This window comes from Micrasema longulum, unplaced genomic scaffold (assembly GCF_059751315.1).
Source record: "Micrasema longulum isolate JH-2025_06_02 unplaced genomic scaffold, ASM5975131v1 h1tg001769l, whole genome shotgun sequence".
Lineage (NCBI taxonomy): Eukaryota > Metazoa > Arthropoda > Insecta > Trichoptera > Brachycentridae > Micrasema > Micrasema longulum.
Window position 1 is genome coordinate 120,848 of NW_028278944.1, and position 18,016 is coordinate 138,863.

General features: G+C 31.2%; 1 protein-coding gene across 1 annotated transcript in view; it reads left to right on the forward strand.

Moving 5' to 3' along the window:
* Positions 1 to 18,016, forward strand: part of Gycbeta100B (guanylate cyclase soluble subunit beta-1-like) — a 54,624-nt gene that overhangs the window by 21,059 nt on the left and 15,549 nt on the right. Inside the window, exons 7-13 of the mRNA XM_088237700.1 lie at positions 1,197 to 1,351; positions 3,302 to 3,433; positions 3,994 to 4,076; positions 4,764 to 4,934; positions 9,228 to 9,465; positions 11,794 to 11,931; positions 15,695 to 15,852. Coding sequence (XP_088093826.1) covers positions 1,197 to 1,351; positions 3,302 to 3,433; positions 3,994 to 4,076; positions 4,764 to 4,934; positions 9,228 to 9,465; positions 11,794 to 11,931; positions 15,695 to 15,852 — 1,075 coding nt within the window. The remainder of the gene's footprint in view (positions 1 to 1,196; positions 1,352 to 3,301; positions 3,434 to 3,993; positions 4,077 to 4,763; positions 4,935 to 9,227; positions 9,466 to 11,793; positions 11,932 to 15,694; positions 15,853 to 18,016) is intronic.

An 18,016-nucleotide genomic window follows, 5' to 3' on the forward strand; every position in this document is an offset into this window, starting at 1 on the left:
GCAATTCATTGATCGATAAGTGATCTTTAAAAATATCACGTAAATATTTAACCCCTTTAAACAAAATGTTTTTAACGATGAGAAAAATTCGAGTACTACGGTGTTTTTATTGTTTTATTAGACAACAAGCCGAATATCCGGCTATCCGGTTTAGGAGCTTGCCGGATATGCGGTATCCGACCAAACCACTATCCGTTTCATCACTGCCGATTAAACACATTTTATTGAGTTAAGTCTTAAAGTGAAAACTTAATAGAGTCGCCTATTCTGAAAAAAATCATTCTATGATTATTGACCACAAAGTAAGCAACAAATTACAGTAATACAATGAGCCGTTGGTACTTGGATTAAGAATTTCAAAGCGCAGAAAACAAAAAATTGAAACGCTGTTGTTCTATGGAATAGAGTTTAAGGGCTTCTCTAGAAAATTATTACTCTGAGAGTTAAGTACAATAAATAAATAAAATCTTCAGATACAAATTTAGAAAAAAGTTTCACAAAGGCTACTTCTTAAAACATGATTTTAATAAAAGTTATCGATTCGGTTTGTTTTTCAAAGTGACCTTTATAAAAATTATTTATCTATTGAGATGATCATTAAGATATGTTTAGTCTTGTTAATTAAATACCGCTTATAACTTGTTGGACAAAACATTGTTTGGATATATTGTCACCAAGATAGATGGGCTGGCTATCTCTTGTACCCTAGTGCAAAAATAATACATTTCTGTTTGTAAAATAGAATCAGAACTCTTGACGAGTGTTTTTAACCCGATCGCTGCTCTCAGATAAAAGTCTTGAATGAATAAATCAAGTAGAGATAAGTCCAACTCGTAATGTATTAGATGGCGCGTTTGCCTACCATGCATAAGGTCCTATGTTCGATTCCTGGTAGGGTGGATGTAAAATATTGTTTTGAAGGTTTTTTGAACTGCAACGTGCAAGTCACCTGAAGCGCTAGAGTGATCACCTTACCTTACATGTTACAAATACGCTGCGAGTATCATCAGTGTCCTACGTACCACTGAGTGAGGAAAATAAAATGCTGATGGTGGTTATTCATCATCTTGAACCGAATAAAGTCCCTCAAACCAGCAACAACACAAGTCTTAGTGGTCCTTAGACTATTCATAAATGATAATTTTTTCCGTTTTTGTTTAGAGATCTAGCTGTTACCAGCTTGTGTTTGGTTCCAGAGCCCAAGGTCAGCCCCGCGACCTTCTGTCACGTGTTTCCGTTTCACCTGATGTTTGACAGAAAACTAAGGGTCGTCCAATCAGGAAGGGCAGTCGCACGTGTCCTGCCAAAGGTCACTACGAGAAGGTGCAAGATAACACACGTGCTGGATTCTGTAAGAATCTTTTTTTCATTTTATAAATAAAAACTCAATTTTAACTTCAACCAATGATACACAAAAAATATTTCCAAATACTCGTGTCGACAGTAGGTACTGCCATCCGTATAAAGAGGGCGAAAAAATTAATAACAATTACTTCATCTACTACATACACATTTAGGTAATAAATTTATCTGAATCATGGGTAGTCTGCCTAGCTAGATACAACCTGTTTCAAGGCAGACATTTTAATGCAAAATAAACAATAACATTACTACCTTCTAGTTAATTTACTATACAATGATACAATATTAATTCATACCATTTATTATTTAAGAATGTTTTTGAGTAAATTTTCCGATTTTTCTCGACCTAAACTCAGTTACCCATTTTTTACAAATTTATTAAATAGAATCCGGGTCATGGTTTTGCAATGTTTGGGTAGCAAATTGAATATTTTTTTTGCCCGAATTCAGAGATTGTGATTGACCACATGACCCATCCTCTAGTTTGACATCTGGTAGTGTGAGAGTGTTTTTTTGGGATTTAGTTATTATAACTTTATATTCACAACATGATAATAAAAAATAAAACAAAATAATCAAATACAAGACTAGATTTTATCCCCTAAGAAGTCATTAAGATTAACAAATTACAATTGGGCTGGAAAACATTTTAGAGAAAAGAATATGGCATTTACCGAGCATTTATTTCATTTTATTATTATTTATTAAAAATAAACAACAGTTGTTATATAAGAATACAAAATATAAAAAATAGTACATACATCCAGTTAAAGTTTTTCTTAAATGAGAGAACATGTTACACAGTAAAGAGAAAAATAATAAATTATATAAAACATGAGAAGAAAAAAAAGAGCTCGTAAGAAGGTTAAGGGATAAGAAAATAGAGCGGAGGAGTGGAGGAGAGGGATTTTCATAATATAGTTGACCAATTCAAAATTTTGATATTACAATAAAATAAACATAATTAAAGGAACGTAAACTTATTACACACTGACAAATGTTTCATTTTACAGTGTTTCAATAAGTTTTTATTTGAAGTCTCAAAAGTTTGTATTAAAAATATCTAAATGGGGACAAAGTAAATTAAATTTGAAGCAGCTACGATTAATAAACGAGTTTTGAACATATTTTTTTTTGGTCAATGAATTATAAAAAAATGAACTTGTCGTGTTGACTTTACGGGACAATAGGTAAAAATATGCTTCAAGAGATATGGACAATCGCTAAAATTGTTTAAAATTTTGAAGAAGAAAGACAGATCGGAAATGCTTCTACGTTCAGTAAGGGAAGTCAAATTATGAAAGGAAGAAGAGTCTTCATACGAGTCAAAATATGTAAGAGATTTACGATCCATAAGTTTAAAGAATCCATTCAGTATTTTATCTATTTTATTTTATTTACATCAACTTTACGAAAATCAACCGTTGAAAGAAGTGAAAAAATATGGATATCACACAATTTGTAAAGTGGCCACTTAAACCAGCCGATGACAGGTTATAGGTCCTGTAAATGCCTCGACTTTCATATATCCTTCTCTAAAATGTTCTCCATCCCTTTTATAAATTATTTGACAATCATATGTTTATTTTTTTGTTTAATCTCATATGCAATTAAGCAGATAGTGTATAGTCTTAGCTTTATTTATAAATACCGAAACTGGGTCCGATTAGATTCAGTAGTATTGTAAATTATCGATCATGTGAAAAAGTATTTTTATACGTCGTTTTTCTTAAGTAAATCATGAAAAATTATGCACAAAATTCTACCACACTTCTTTTTATGATTGACGTCATATTGTGGTGAAAGTATAATATTAAATAACCCACCAAAACACTCACAGGTGACATTTTAAACAGGGTGTAATTTGTCCCAACACCTCCACGCACGTATTTTTTTGGGCCAGCAGGCTTTAAGAGTTAACCGGGTTATTATGTTCCAGGTTCGTCCTCATTTGGATTTAACATTTGAGAATATCCTTGCTCATATCAACACCGTTTATGTCCTGAAGACGAAACCCGGTGAAATGAAAGTACAGGACGTCCAGGATGAATTTGCATCTCTGCGGTTGAAGGTAAGTAAAAACATTTTTCAAATTTAATTGTCTTGCTAAAATAATTTTAAAGACGAGATTGACAGAAAAAGAAAGATTTCAAATTTAAAATACGATCATTATTATTACTCTGTTTTCGTACTTCTGTGTTTCGATCTTATTTAATCTAGTACAAAAAGTTTTTTAAAAAAACGTATTAAATCATTAAAATGCAGTACAATATACAACGCTTGGTTTGAAGCATCAGAGAGATGAAGATCATGTTGAATCAATACTACACTACATATACTTTATTTAAAAATATAATTTTTTTTTTTTTTTAAACGATTTTTTTTTTTAATAAAAATAAATATTTGCGTTCTTATGATTTACCCAAATATTTCATTTTGACGGCCATTTTGAACGAGTTGTAAATAACTCACTATTAGAAAATGGGAATTAAGTTGGGGTAGAGTGAAACCAGGGACCTTTATTCCGTGAGTCTGAGACACTAGCCACAGGACCACAACCCGATTTATTAAATTTCTACAAATAGCACTTAAGAAAAATTGAAGTAATTGTCTTAATGTGTATTTTTTTAGGGTCAAATGTTGTACATTCCAGAGACTGACCTAATGGTATTTCTATGTTATCCGAGTGTCATGAATCTCGATGACCTCACAAGGTAAACATCTTTTAATATTTTTTTTTATACTTAGTCTAACGTATGGTACAGTGACTAGCACGTTTAACTATTATAAGTATAGTTTCAGGATAAATTTTGGACAAGTAAAGTGTGCAGTACTATGCTTTCTATATTTCTAAATGCTAATAAATATATCTTCACTTATCCATAGGATGAATTTGGATAAAATAGTAATATGTATTATGTCTAAAATTTCTTTACCCACGGTGATGTAACATTGAATTATCTTAAGCAAAAGACAGAATATTCAGAAGTTTAAATAATTCCTTTTCCATGATTTATAAAAAATATGATATATTATAAAGGCATGTTTTAGTAAAATAAATGTAAAATCATAAATACGCCATACAAGCTCCTGACGTCACTGCGACCTATGAATATCTATTGTGACGGGTCCCCGGGAATAGTTCTCGCCCTGCCCAGGTCTATAAAGAGCCTGGCTACTGTGTGGAAGGCGAGAGTTTACATTTTGCTAAATCTCCCCTTTCAATCCCAGATCCGTTAATAATCGGGCTGTAAGTTGGGGGTGAGCTTTTTATTTAAAAAAAATGTTTTTTCGAAAAAAATTTAAATGATTTTTTTGTTTAGTGATCTGGCCCTTGACCATCTTGTAAAATTTCAAAATTTACCGCCAAAAAACTTTATTTTCTCTATGTTTTTATCTAGGCGTGGTCTGTACATCTCTGACATACCCCTTCACGATGCTACAAGAGACTTAGTTCTCATGTCAGAACAGTTTGAAGCAGACTATAAGCTGACCAGAAACTTGGAAGTGCTGACAGATAAACTTCAACACACTTACAGGGAGCTGGAATCAGAAAAGCAAAAGACAGATAGGTAGAACTATTTCTTCGTAAAAAAACTTATTTTTTTTCATGCAACACGGGAATATTAGTGGCACAACTTGGGGACTTGAATAAATTATTCCTTTTTTTTTTGTGAAAATTAATACTTTATTTTTTAAAAGTTAGCATATAACATGTCATAAGTACTGTCCAACGTTAAAGACTACTTTTTCTCATCTTTCCGGTAGCATTTACCATAAAGAAAAAACGACTCATCTTTGAGATTACCCATAAATCGGGCCATTCTCTTACATCCTTAATAAAAATGAAAAATGATTACACAAACATATATTTCGATAAACATTTGAACAAATAGAAAAATTAAAAATGGAAAGTAAAAGCACGCACATAATTAAATAATAGCAAAAATAAAAATAAAAATAAAATATAATAACATAAACATACTAATCATTTTTAAAGTTTTTATTTCAATTTTTGTACTGTTGCACAATTTCAGGTGTGGTAAGAGAATATGTTTTGTCCATAAAATTAAGAATAGTCCAGAAGGAGCGTAGAGTCATATTTGAATACATCGGACTGTCTCCGAAAATTCCCTAACTATGCCCTACTTTTGCCGCGCGCATTTGTGATGCCGCAGCGTAATGTTGCACGATGGGAAAAAATATAATTATAACGCAAATGTAAGGTGAAAAAAAAGCAATCTGATTATTTCTCTAAAATTTTATTGTGCACGTGGAAATTTTGATTGACATAACAAAGTATATAAGTAAAGGGTCATTTATTAAGAGTAATTGAATTAATGAACTTTACACTTAAAATATAAATCAAATTTTATTTTACATTAAACTTTATTTTTATATCATGTTTAATATTTGATGTTTTAAAGATAATAACGTTAAAATGTCCACAATAGAGTTATTTAATCCGATATCTAATTTTCATTACTTCTTTCATTAGATGAGCAAAGTAGGGTAAAAAAATTTACTGACCTGGCAACACTAACGAACTGTTTATTTTGTTTCTTCGACAATCTGACAGATGGAAAAATTATTCAATTTTTAAGTAATGCATTTGTTACATACACATTCATTTGCTAATTACACATGAAATGTGATTGCATCCTGTTTCTCTAAGATCCTAACAGTATTTCTACAATTTAAAAGGACACAACACGGCATAGTTGAATTCAAATAAAGAGGTGCGTACTGAGCGACGTTTACAAATAAACTAATGGGTCAAAACGTAAACCTACTCAACTATGAGTAGTTTAGTCGCCTTTTGTTTGTTGTGCGTATGCGGTTTCTGGACTATTCTTAATTAGATGGTTTTGTCTCTTGTTTTACTTGACTAATTTGGTTGATGGATAAGGAAGCATCGATGGATGCTTTGCCCTCCAATTTCTCCATTACAAATGGCATCCGTGGTGTAGTAGTTAGGACATTTGACTCACACACGGAAAGTTCCGGGTCCCATTTCCGGTGAGAACTCAAACATTAATTCTGTTTTTTCTTAAGCGTTCTGTGATATAATTGACTTCTTTAATTGAATCTCTTAGCTTGTTGAAAAAAAATAGTTGGTAAAGGGTATCTATCGTAAAAAAGAAATAAAAATTTCTTATCATCTTCGTCTTTTTATAGGTTTTTTTTTATTGTTGCAATTGGAAAACTCTTACGATATCATGGGCAAACATTAATGTAGCAAGTTAGATCATAATATACCACAATATTTTTTATCCGTGTAAGTTTGTCGGCTTTCCCAGAAGCAAAAATAAAAGTTGCGATCGAGTTCCCGGTACAAAGTTATCTTGAAAACTCTCGGATAATATCGATAGAAGTTGATTTTTCCAAGTACTTTCGTACCATGGGATGCTATTTCGAATCACAGCGATGCGCGTTAACATCGGCTTCCAATTTGCCGAAGTCGTGGCTTAGATTTTTCCCCATTTTTATGGTCTCGCTAGTTTATTGGTTAGTGGCATCCCGGCAAAGGGAAACTTTTTCATCGAGAGGCATTTTATCTCAATAAAGATATAGAAAGTATGTTAGATCAGCGAGCCACTGAGTTATGCGGCGAGATAACTTTTATTTTTGTTGGGAAACACTCTGCTCTGCAATCAGCTTTGTGAGATTTAAGACGACCAAGCTTTGATGTAGTTTATTATTCGAAGTGGTACAAATAAACAAATGCTTTAGAGGGGCGTGTTAAAACAAAAACGTAATGTTCCACTTTTTCGTTTTAAATAATATGCAACAAATTTTTTCTAGTACTTTTCGCAGACAGCAATAATAATTTATTATTTAATTAATCATTGTTGCCATAAGTAACTATTTGTGTATATTTTATTGCATTTGATTGTAGTCACATTTAGTAAATCGTTCAGGAGAACGGTTTGAAGTTGTTAAACTCTTTCAAATGTATCTCTCGAAGTCAAAACACAATGTAATGCTGTTTTTTTTATCTATTGGCTTTTGATGAGAATATTTACGTTTTGATAAGAATTTTAAATCAAATAACTATGGGACTTCAAAGTTTTTTGTTCTAACTCTAGACTTTAGTATAAAAAGTAATGTAGAATTAACATATTACAACATAGATGGAGAACATTTTAAAGAAGCCAATATAGACGTCTAGGCATCTAGGGGCTTATGACCTGTCATTGGCTGGTTTAAGTGGCCACTTTATTTATTTATCTCCTCCAAAAACAGATTTTTAAAAAAAGTTTTGGAAAACGGGACAGCGAAATGTAGATTTTGGCGATTTTGATTGTGCATAATCAGTGCGACGTCTAATTGCATTTTTTGCGCAGTATCCGGCAGAGCATTAGCGAGAGAGTTACAGAAAATCAATGTTCAAATACCTATTCACCAAAATTCTCAACCAATGCATTTAAATAAATCTTCTTTATTCTTAATTTTATCGATAGTTTCCGCCTCAGACTTGCGTTCTACACCAATAATTACATTGCTGTAATTTTTTTTACGACTTGGTTACTTAAAAAAATATATATCTTTACCCGAAACTATCATATATTATGATATTTTGTGACTATGCCTATTTCAAAATTATTTCCAAAACTTTTGCAATCACTATTTATAAATCCTAAGTCAGGAATATATATAATATTAGAGTTTAATTCTACAAAATGGTCTCCCATCTACGCTATTCATAAAATCGAAATAAATCCGTGCAACGCAAATTACAAAGAACAATTGGATGCCCAATTTCAAAAAATCCCTAAATCCAATTTTATCGACTTTAAGTTGGCAACACTGTCGTGTAGAACATTTTGTGAACTATACATTTACCAAATTTATTTTTCAATAAAGAATACCCATATCGAATTTCGAATTAGGAAAATACCATTTCAATTTCTAAAAATCTCCTAATCCAATAGTTTTTTACCTGAGAAAAAATCCCTTAGTCCTTTAAATACTTTTAAAAAATCCCTACGTCCTGACCTTAGGCTTTAGTCCATTTTTTTACAAGCAGTGATTTTGTAACTAAACACGTTACAATTTCGTATTTGTTTATCTTAATATATAGTGAAGACAAAAATTTACAATACGTATTTTGAATTTACCGAAATTCTGTCATTTAACATTTTAAAAACAAAATAAACACTTAGAAATATCTCAGAACTACAAAAATGGCTTAAGCATTTTAGAAATCGGGTATTCAATTGCCTTTCGAAACAATTTATTCAATACTTTGGATAATTACTTTGATAGATTGGAATATTTTCATATTTTTAGTTTAGAATTCAAGAGAACTTTAGCTTCATCAATAGTATTACATTATTTTTTTTCCAGTGAAATGGATGCTCAAGATATTCTGTCTCAAATTAACATTAATGTTTTAAATTGCACCACTGCTACTAATGCTTTATTTGCTCTGAAAAATTACAGAACCATCTCTGGCTTATTATCACTAATGCCGAGAAGGGTTCGGTTTCACATCGAAATGTCCAAAGACAGCTCGGTTGATGTATTTCAACATCAAAGAAAGTTTTACTAAAAAGGAATAATTAGTTCACTTTTCGAAAGAAATTTAATTTGTGAATTTGTTCAAAAAAATGCACAAATTTCCCGTTTCCATGAAGATAGAGGTAAAACACGAAAGTTCATAATGAAGATTTTTCAATAGTAATTGAACTGATAAGTCCTAAAAGTCATATTTTTTTCTGACTCGAAGTGCTCATTTATAAAAATCAGCTGATGCCAGGTCAAAACCTTTTTAAGTGCGTAATCTTCAAAACTCTTCTATAAAAGACCGTATTTGCGAGCTTCGAATTTATCAATGCTTAATTTCAAACGTTTTTTTCCAGGCTTCTTTACTCTGTGCTTCCAATAAGCGTTGCCTCAGAGCTACGTCACGGGCGTCCGGTGGCGGCTCGTCGATATGACGTGGTCACTCTACTTTTCAGTGGCGTAGTAGAATTCGCCAGATTCTGCTCTCAAAACACAGATTCGAGGGGCGCTATGAAGATAGTCAGGATGCTGAATGATCTATATACGACGTTCGATGTCCTTACTGATCCAAAAAAGAATCCTGATGTGTATAAGGTAAAAACATAATTATACGTTATATTATAATCAAAATTCGGAAAAGAAAATGCAAGCATTTGACAATTATTTTTTCAAATTAGGGTGAGTTTCTCTACTGACATTTTTTGCAGAAATTGCATTTAAAAAACATACCAAAATACTTAGTTTTACCATTTTTAAAATGTTCATTTCAAATGACATATTTTTCTTATAATTACACTGTCTATGTTTATTGCAACAGTGAACTGCAGTAGGGTGCATAAATAAAAAATACTTTTTTTAGATTCAGGTTAATTTGTATTAATTTGCCTGTCCAAACCTGAGATATCTTCCGTGACCGCATCAATTGTCATCGGTCAATCAAGGCGATTAACAAGGAAAAAAGTTGGAGGTGGTTAAAAAATCTGCCATATAATATCACTAGCAAAAATGCTTAAACAGAATATCTAAAATTAAACACGAGCCTTCCTGAATACGAATTTATTTATATAACAAATTGACAAATATTACTGAAATGAAAATGACTAATAGATTCTAGAATCACCTCAAGGTATAAAATATAATATAATCCTTAATGAATATTTTTTTTCACCACGACAGGCCTTGAGGCCAAATTATAGTGGTAAATTACTGCACAGTATACCCAAGCTTGATACAAATCCCATTTGATTGGTGTATTCTCACCGGGAATCGATCCCAGAACCTTCCATTTGTGAGTCGAGCATCTTAATCACTACACTACGGAGGCTCCCTATCTTATTTATCGTGAATCCTATGTTAATTGTAAATTATGTCAAATGTTTATTATAAAACAAGATGGCGACGAGTTCAATCTAAAGAATGATAAAAAATAGTTTTGTTGAAATTGTTTACCGTCAGGATGATTCCAACTCTGTTATATTACATCGATTTTGGAATTCGTCATCAGATAAATATGGATAGGTGTTCCGTGGAAGAGTATAACATCACATCACGTAAGGTTTTCCGTCAGATTATCTTCCACCGGACAATTTGCAACATAGAGATTTCTTGAAGCCTGATTTCTAGATTGACATCTATTTTATTATTAATTTATTCGTCGTATATTTGTGTATTACATCCCAACATCTGGTTTATCTCCTGACATGAAGTTATTTTGTCAATTTCTATTTTAAAAATAGCTGAAATAGAAAATGGTTACCAAAATTGTATGAATAAAAAAATTATGTGAAAGGGCGAGTTATTGAAATTCCAACCAAACATTAACAGGATGTCTTGAAACAATGGATTGGAATGATTTAAATTAATTATGACAACTTACACAAATATTGTAGTACCTTATTGATAGACACTGCTTGTTATCGATCATTTGTGACGGCTCCTTGTTACGGAAGAAAAGCTTAGAGAAACGACATTTGCTAGATGCGTTCGCCATAGAAAATATATTAAGACGGGTTGCATTTATTTTTTAATGTAATAGCAACGAGCGTTTGAGCAAAATAATTGTTCCTCGTTAAAATAAAATAAGTTTTATTATGTCAAATAAATTTATACATTCTAAGAAGTGAATTACTAATTACACATTTGAATGTAGACATGTAAAACAGAAATCGTATTGTTTTAAACGTGGAACTTTGAATTGAAAGTGCTGCCAGTATTATGAATATGTATAATAAAAAAGGAGTTAATTAATGCGTAAATACGTTTTTTTTTCATTAACTTAGAAATCATGTTTTTTGTATTTATTTGTTTGTTTTATTCGGGATCTTTACAGCTATTTCACAACAATAATAAGAAAAAATATTTTACCAACATCATAGACAATAACATATAATATCGGACAGATTTGACATAATCGTGTGTGTGCGACATTTGTGTTCATGTACTGGGCCATATCATGCGCGGAAGCAAATATGCGCTTCTACAGCTAATCATGATGAGGAAGATTGAGGTAAAGCGTGGAGTTGGAAGGTGACCTGAAGGTCCTGACTGAGAAAAATCCGTGACTGGACGGGAGTGAGTGGTGTTGTGGCGCTGTTCCAGTTGGCACAGGACCGGAATGCCTACTCAAGAGTGATCGCCAACGTCGGGAGACCTGATATGACACAGAAAGAAGAAGAAGATGTGTATGTGCGTATGTGAATGTTTGTAAATATGTGAAGGTGAAGTGTGCGGGTGTATGGGTGCGCAAGTAAAAAAGACGTGAATTTATACATAGGAGAGAGGACATCGGAGACGAATTTGGATTTTTCTACTCTTCACTTTTAGTACTATTGTTTTTCAACTTGTTTTAATATTTTTGCTTGTTTATGTTTCTGGACTACTAAGAAATAAAGCCATTACATAATATTTGCATATTATAACCAGGTGGAAACTGTTGGTGACAAGTATATGGCAGTTTCTGGATTACCAGAACCCTGTGCTGGTCATGCAAGGTGGATAGCTCGCCTCGCTCTTGATATGATGGATCTTGCTAAGGAAGTTACCATTGATGGACAACCTGTCGTAAGTAGACGTCATGTATTTACAACCAATAGCACCAAAAGGTTTTTTTTTTACGTAAATAGCATAAATTGCCATTAGCATTAAGGAACTGTAAAATAAAAGTTATACGAATAACATAACAAGTTACCAAAAAACGCTATAAATTAACTAATTTACTCATGAAACTGAACTTTTCAGGTTTAAACATGAAAACGCCTCATTTTGGACGTTTTGAAGTAATTTTTATTTTACTTATTTAATTTTTTTTTTTTTTTTCAAAAATATTTACAAAATAGTCTTAAATTAAAGTCCTGCTGAGTTGCATACATACAACTCGTCAGCAGGTTCTTTTAAATTACATCGATTATTTGCACTTAACTTACATTAATAATAATTTTACTTGAAAAACAATTACAGATTACATTATGAAAAATTAAAAACTATCACCAATACAAAAAACTTTTTTCTAATAATCATAATTTGAGCAAACGTCGCACTCTTGTATTTAATTCTGTATTTTTAATATTGTTTGGTAACATGTTAAATATTTTAGGTGTACTGTATTGCAGTGTCTTTTTGCCATATTTCTTGCAGTAACAGCTAGCCCTTCCATACCAGTAAACCTGGTGTTGTGATCATGTACCAACTTGAGTTTATACTCGGAGTGCGACGCATGCTGACAAATTAATTTGTACCAAAGTAGAGCCCTAGCAGATAATTTATTTACAGATTTATACATTGATGATATTGCAATATTATGGATCTGGCGGTATACATTTTTATGTAGTAGCAATTTGATCATAGAATTTTGCAAGGTTTGGATAAAATTAATATTAGTTTCACTTGATAACCCCCAAGAAGTTATGGTGTATCGTATAGTTGATTTAGAGAGAGATAAATAAATAATTCGTAAAGTATTAACAGGGACATAATATTTTAATATGTACATTCTATTACTTATTGCTCTTAATCGCTTTCACAATTTTCTAATATGTACATCCCATTTAAAATTACAATCTATAGTTAAACATCGAGATACAATATAAAGAGATGACACTCCATACAAATCCGAGCTAAAAAGTCGTCCCCAAAGGAAATGGAATGACCAGCGGAGAGAGCAAGTATCGTTATATCGTATCACGTCGACTTTGACAAGTAGAACAAGTAGAGTGGACTTTTTACATCGGTCTTTTGTAATTTTTATTCAGTATATTACTATCTTCCGCATACGCGTCATCTTTGTTCATCGTTTTACTATACGCCTAACTGAGCAGACAAGAGATAGCTTACGACTAATAAATACTGGTGACATATTAATAATACTTCAATTTTAAACGAGTACTGATTAAGATAATAACATTTTCTAGCGGTAAAATGTTAAAATATTGCTTTTTCCATCTTTTTCAGATCAATTTGTGCAGTATGTTAGCGTACTTTTATAGGCGTTTTAGAATTCGTGAGGAGACAAAAGTTCAAAAGAAGTCGGAGAGTGCTCGTAACAGACTAAAGTCCGTTATATCAAACATATGCCAATTGGCTGCAAGTTCAGGATCCATATTTCAAACGCTCATGTTTACTCTAGTTATATACCTCAATGATTTAAATAAGTTATGGTTTCGGGTCAAAACTATATTAGAAACCGAAATACGGTTTCTGCTGAAAATATTGTTTCGGCTGGCCACAAAACAACACTTGTATTTACCCCGTAACACTTTGATTTGAATTTCTTCAGACAAAATAATAAGAATAATTTAGCACGAATAATAATAGGAATGCATCTTTGCCCAGAATCGTAAATAATTATAACACGTTTTTTGCTGAAAAAGATATATATTTCCTCAGTTTAAACAAATTAAAAGAAAATGCTAGAACCCTAATTAAAAATAATAATTATAATATAATCCAACTGTACCTACCGAATATTGTATTTTTCGTGCACTTTAATGTTTTCATTATTTCCTCTTGTTTGAAAGAAGAAAGAAGGGAGGACTGAGAGCTCCGTATTACTCCGTATATCTATCCGCCGACAAAATAATTTTTAAGTAAACAAAAAACTTTTTTTTTCATTTTTTTAATTATTTCATTATTATTGTAGTATTTTATTTTTTTTACGTGTGGAATGATGCGGAGTGGCTATTTTAATGGAAACTTTATTTGGCCTATAATTTTGGTTTATTTGTGAATATTTTTTTTTGTTGTAATGGCTGTTGTTTTATTTTATTAAACAAAATAAAAAAGAATAAGATTCAATTTCTGTTTCATATTTTTGAATTCTATATACTCCTTTTTTTAAATAAATCATTTGAATTTTACAGCGATGAAACTCGTAACTGGTTGCTCTAAATTTATGAATTTATGTATAGCTCGTCTTTTATTTACATGATTAGTTTATTTGTTTATTTATAGTTTTACATTGTTTGTATTATTTGTTTTATACAAAATAATGTTCCCTCACTGGAGTGTCCCGTGCCGAGGGTATCATTTTATAAAATGTGAAACATGCCTTAGATTAGCTATTTAACAAAGTTAACATAATAATAACAATAAAAAAAAGTAATTAATCCAATTAATCTAATTATCATTAACATAATAAACAATAAATGTAATATTAATATTTATTAGTAATATAATAATATTCAATTTCATTAATTAAAAAAAATACTTACTTGTTTATTTTTATTACTTTATACTTGTTTTTATTTTTTTACTATTATATCAAATTGCTCTGTAGTATTGGCAAATACGCATTTCATAGATACATATTTTTATTTCTTTTTTTTTCGTGATAATATATGCTTGCTTGTTTATTAATTTAACTTAAAAATGTATTTCTTGCTTACCGTAACACTTTATTTATTGTTTGCCTTACAGAATTTATTTCATAAGCTTATATCTTTGCATTTTTTGTTCATATGCTTACTGTTTTTTCTTGCATACCTTGGTTATTATTGTTTTTTTTTTTACTTTGTAAAACTTTTTATCATAATCTTTTTAACTAATTTCACAATTTTTTTCTTTATATTCTGTTTATTATTTAGTATGTTAGCATGTATTTCATTTTTATTTTTTGTAAATGCCTTTTGGGCGTAATGAACAAAATAAATCAATAAAAACTAAAATAATCATAAAAAACATAACCAATATATATAGACCAATAGAACAAATTTCATAAAAAGTACACAAATTTTACCTATTTGGCTTGATCCACTCATCGATCCGTAGGCAACCCACCTCCACTGTCCATTTCTTAATAGTTATTTTATATTGTATAACTGACTAATTGTCTTTATGGATAATGAAAGTAGATTGTACACTTTAACCGAGTAGTAGGCCAATCCTCTTTGACCGAAGGTTGTATTTTTTTTTTGCAGCATCAGGGTGAAGTATCTAGTAACTCTTGTATGTATTTGTAACGGAAGGTAAAGAATAATGTTTACGTGCGTATAGTAACAGAGCTTTTACATAAAGTTGTTTTATATATTTAACATTAAGATTTTTTAATATACCGAGGGAGCTGGTTCTGATTGAGACTCTTAATATAATTTTTATTAAAGCTTTTTATCAATTGTTATTTGCTTGATCAGTGTGTCATTTGCACATCCCCATCCAATTATCCCATATTCCAAAACTGATTGAGTTATTGCGTTATATATTTTTACAAGTTTTTTTAAGCTAATTATATTTCTTATAGTTTTAAAAATGTCATTAAAAAAGTAATTACAATGAACTTTTACCAAGAAATTTCAACATTAAACTTGAATGCCTAATGAATGATTGTTTTCAGGGAATCACCATCGGCATTCACTCTGGCGAAGTGGTGACCGGAGTAATTGGTCACAGAATGCCTCGTTACTGCTTGTTCGGTAACACGGTGAACCTCACGAGCAGGTGTGAGACAACAGGTCTCCCGGGAACTATCAACGTTTCTGAAGATACGTACAGGTATGTGGTTCCATAGAATTTAGAAAAGTCCAGAATGAGCGCGGAATCATATTTGAATACATCGGACTGTGTCCAATAATTCGCCCACTATGCCCTACTTTTGCCGCGCGCATTCGTGAGGTCGCACCGTCATATTGATTGATGGGAAAAAAAACATTACACAAATAAAGGTAAAGAAAAAAGCAATCTGTTAATTTCTCTAAAAATTTTTTGTGCACGCGGAAATATTGATTGACACAACAGAGTAAATAATTCAAGTGTCATTTAATTAAAGTAAATGAATTAATAAACTTTGAATTTAAAATATAAAACGAATTTTATTTTACATAAAACGCATATTTTTATATCATGTTAAATAATATTTGATGTTTTAAAAATAATGTTGGTCAAATGTCCACCACAGTGTTATTTAATCCGAGATCCAATTTTCATTAATTCTCTCATTAGGTGAGCAAAGTAGGGTAAAAAAAAATACTACCCTGGCAACACTAACGAAATTTTCAATTTTTTCTTCGACAATCCTACAGATGGAAAAAAAAAACAATTTTTAAGTAATGCATTTGTTGTATACACATTCATTTGCTAATTACACATGAGATGTGATTGCATCGTGTTTCTTTAAGATCCTAGCAGTATTTATACACTTTAAAAAGGCACAACACGGTATAGTTGAATTCAAATCAGGAGTTGCGTACTGAGCGGCGTCTACAAGGAAACTAATGGGTCAAAACGTAGATCTACTCATTTATGAGTAGTTGAGTCGCCATCTGTTTGATGTGTCATTCTATGTCAATCGCATAAATCACATTGAATCAGTCCAACATCGCTTGCTTCGAAAAATAGCGTGGATGCTCGGACTAGAGAGAGATAATTATTCTTATGCTGAAATAGAGTCAATGTTTAATATTTCTAGTCTACAAAAACGTAGAACTAATATTGACTCCATATATATGTTCGGCATACTAAATGGTATAATCGATGTTCCATCATTACTGGGACAAGTAAAATTCAATATTCCGACTCGTAGATTGAGAAACAATGGAGTACTGTTCATCGATCAGCATAGAACAAACTATGGCCTAAATTCTCCAATGACCCGCCTTAGTCGTATTGTTAACTCAAGACAAGATCTGGACTTTTTTGGTTTAAGTTTAAAACGATTTAAACGAGCACTAAATAAATAGATCTTGTCTCAAAGTCCCTTATGTGTGTCAATGCTTCTTTCTTTTTTTAAAAATGTTTTAAACTATTTTTTTATTGTAATATTTAAACCTTATAAATTGTATACATGGACAGTGTCCGTTAATAAATAAATAAATAAATGTGCGTATGCGGTTTCTGGACTATTCTTAATTTTATGTGTGGTTCATTGCATAATGCATAAATATGTAATAGTCAATTGAGATCAATGTTTAATGATAATATTATGATGTAATAACATCATAATATAGTTTCTTTTATTTCTTACAAGAAATTATGGAAAAATAGGTAATAAATGAAAAAACGGAATAACTTTGTCGCGGTTTGCACATTAATTTTGATTATCATTATAACAACATAATTATCATTATAACATTATCATTATAACATAGAAACAAACAAACCATCACGCCAATTAGGCAGATAGGATAACACGCCATATCGCTCTGTCTTTGCACACATACCTCCCATTCTCTACATCCATACTAGTGTTGTAGATAAATAATCTAGTAAGATGCACGGATTCGTACTTCAAAAATGTTCATACAATATTTCAATATATACTTCTTAACGCTGCACATTTTATTATTCGCTAGTCCGCAGCATACAAGAATACTGTTCCATAATTTGGAACCCTTCTGAATCAAACCACTGAATCCAAAAGTCCGCCCTCTACCCGACATCTCGCCTACGCGCATGCGTGTAATGGCCCCGTAATGTTGCCAGACCGTGAACAATATACACAAATAAAATATAAGTTTGTGTTATGTTGTGCTATATTTTATAACAAAAAATATTTCACTGACTGGGCTATAAAAAAACATGTAATTTTATTGGACAAAGGAAAATTTTTTTAATTGAATAATGAAGTAAATGAATACCGTTTAATATAACACTAAGATTTATTAATAGAAATCAGGGTAAAAAATTCGACTACCCTTTCAATACAAACTGTTCACAAATT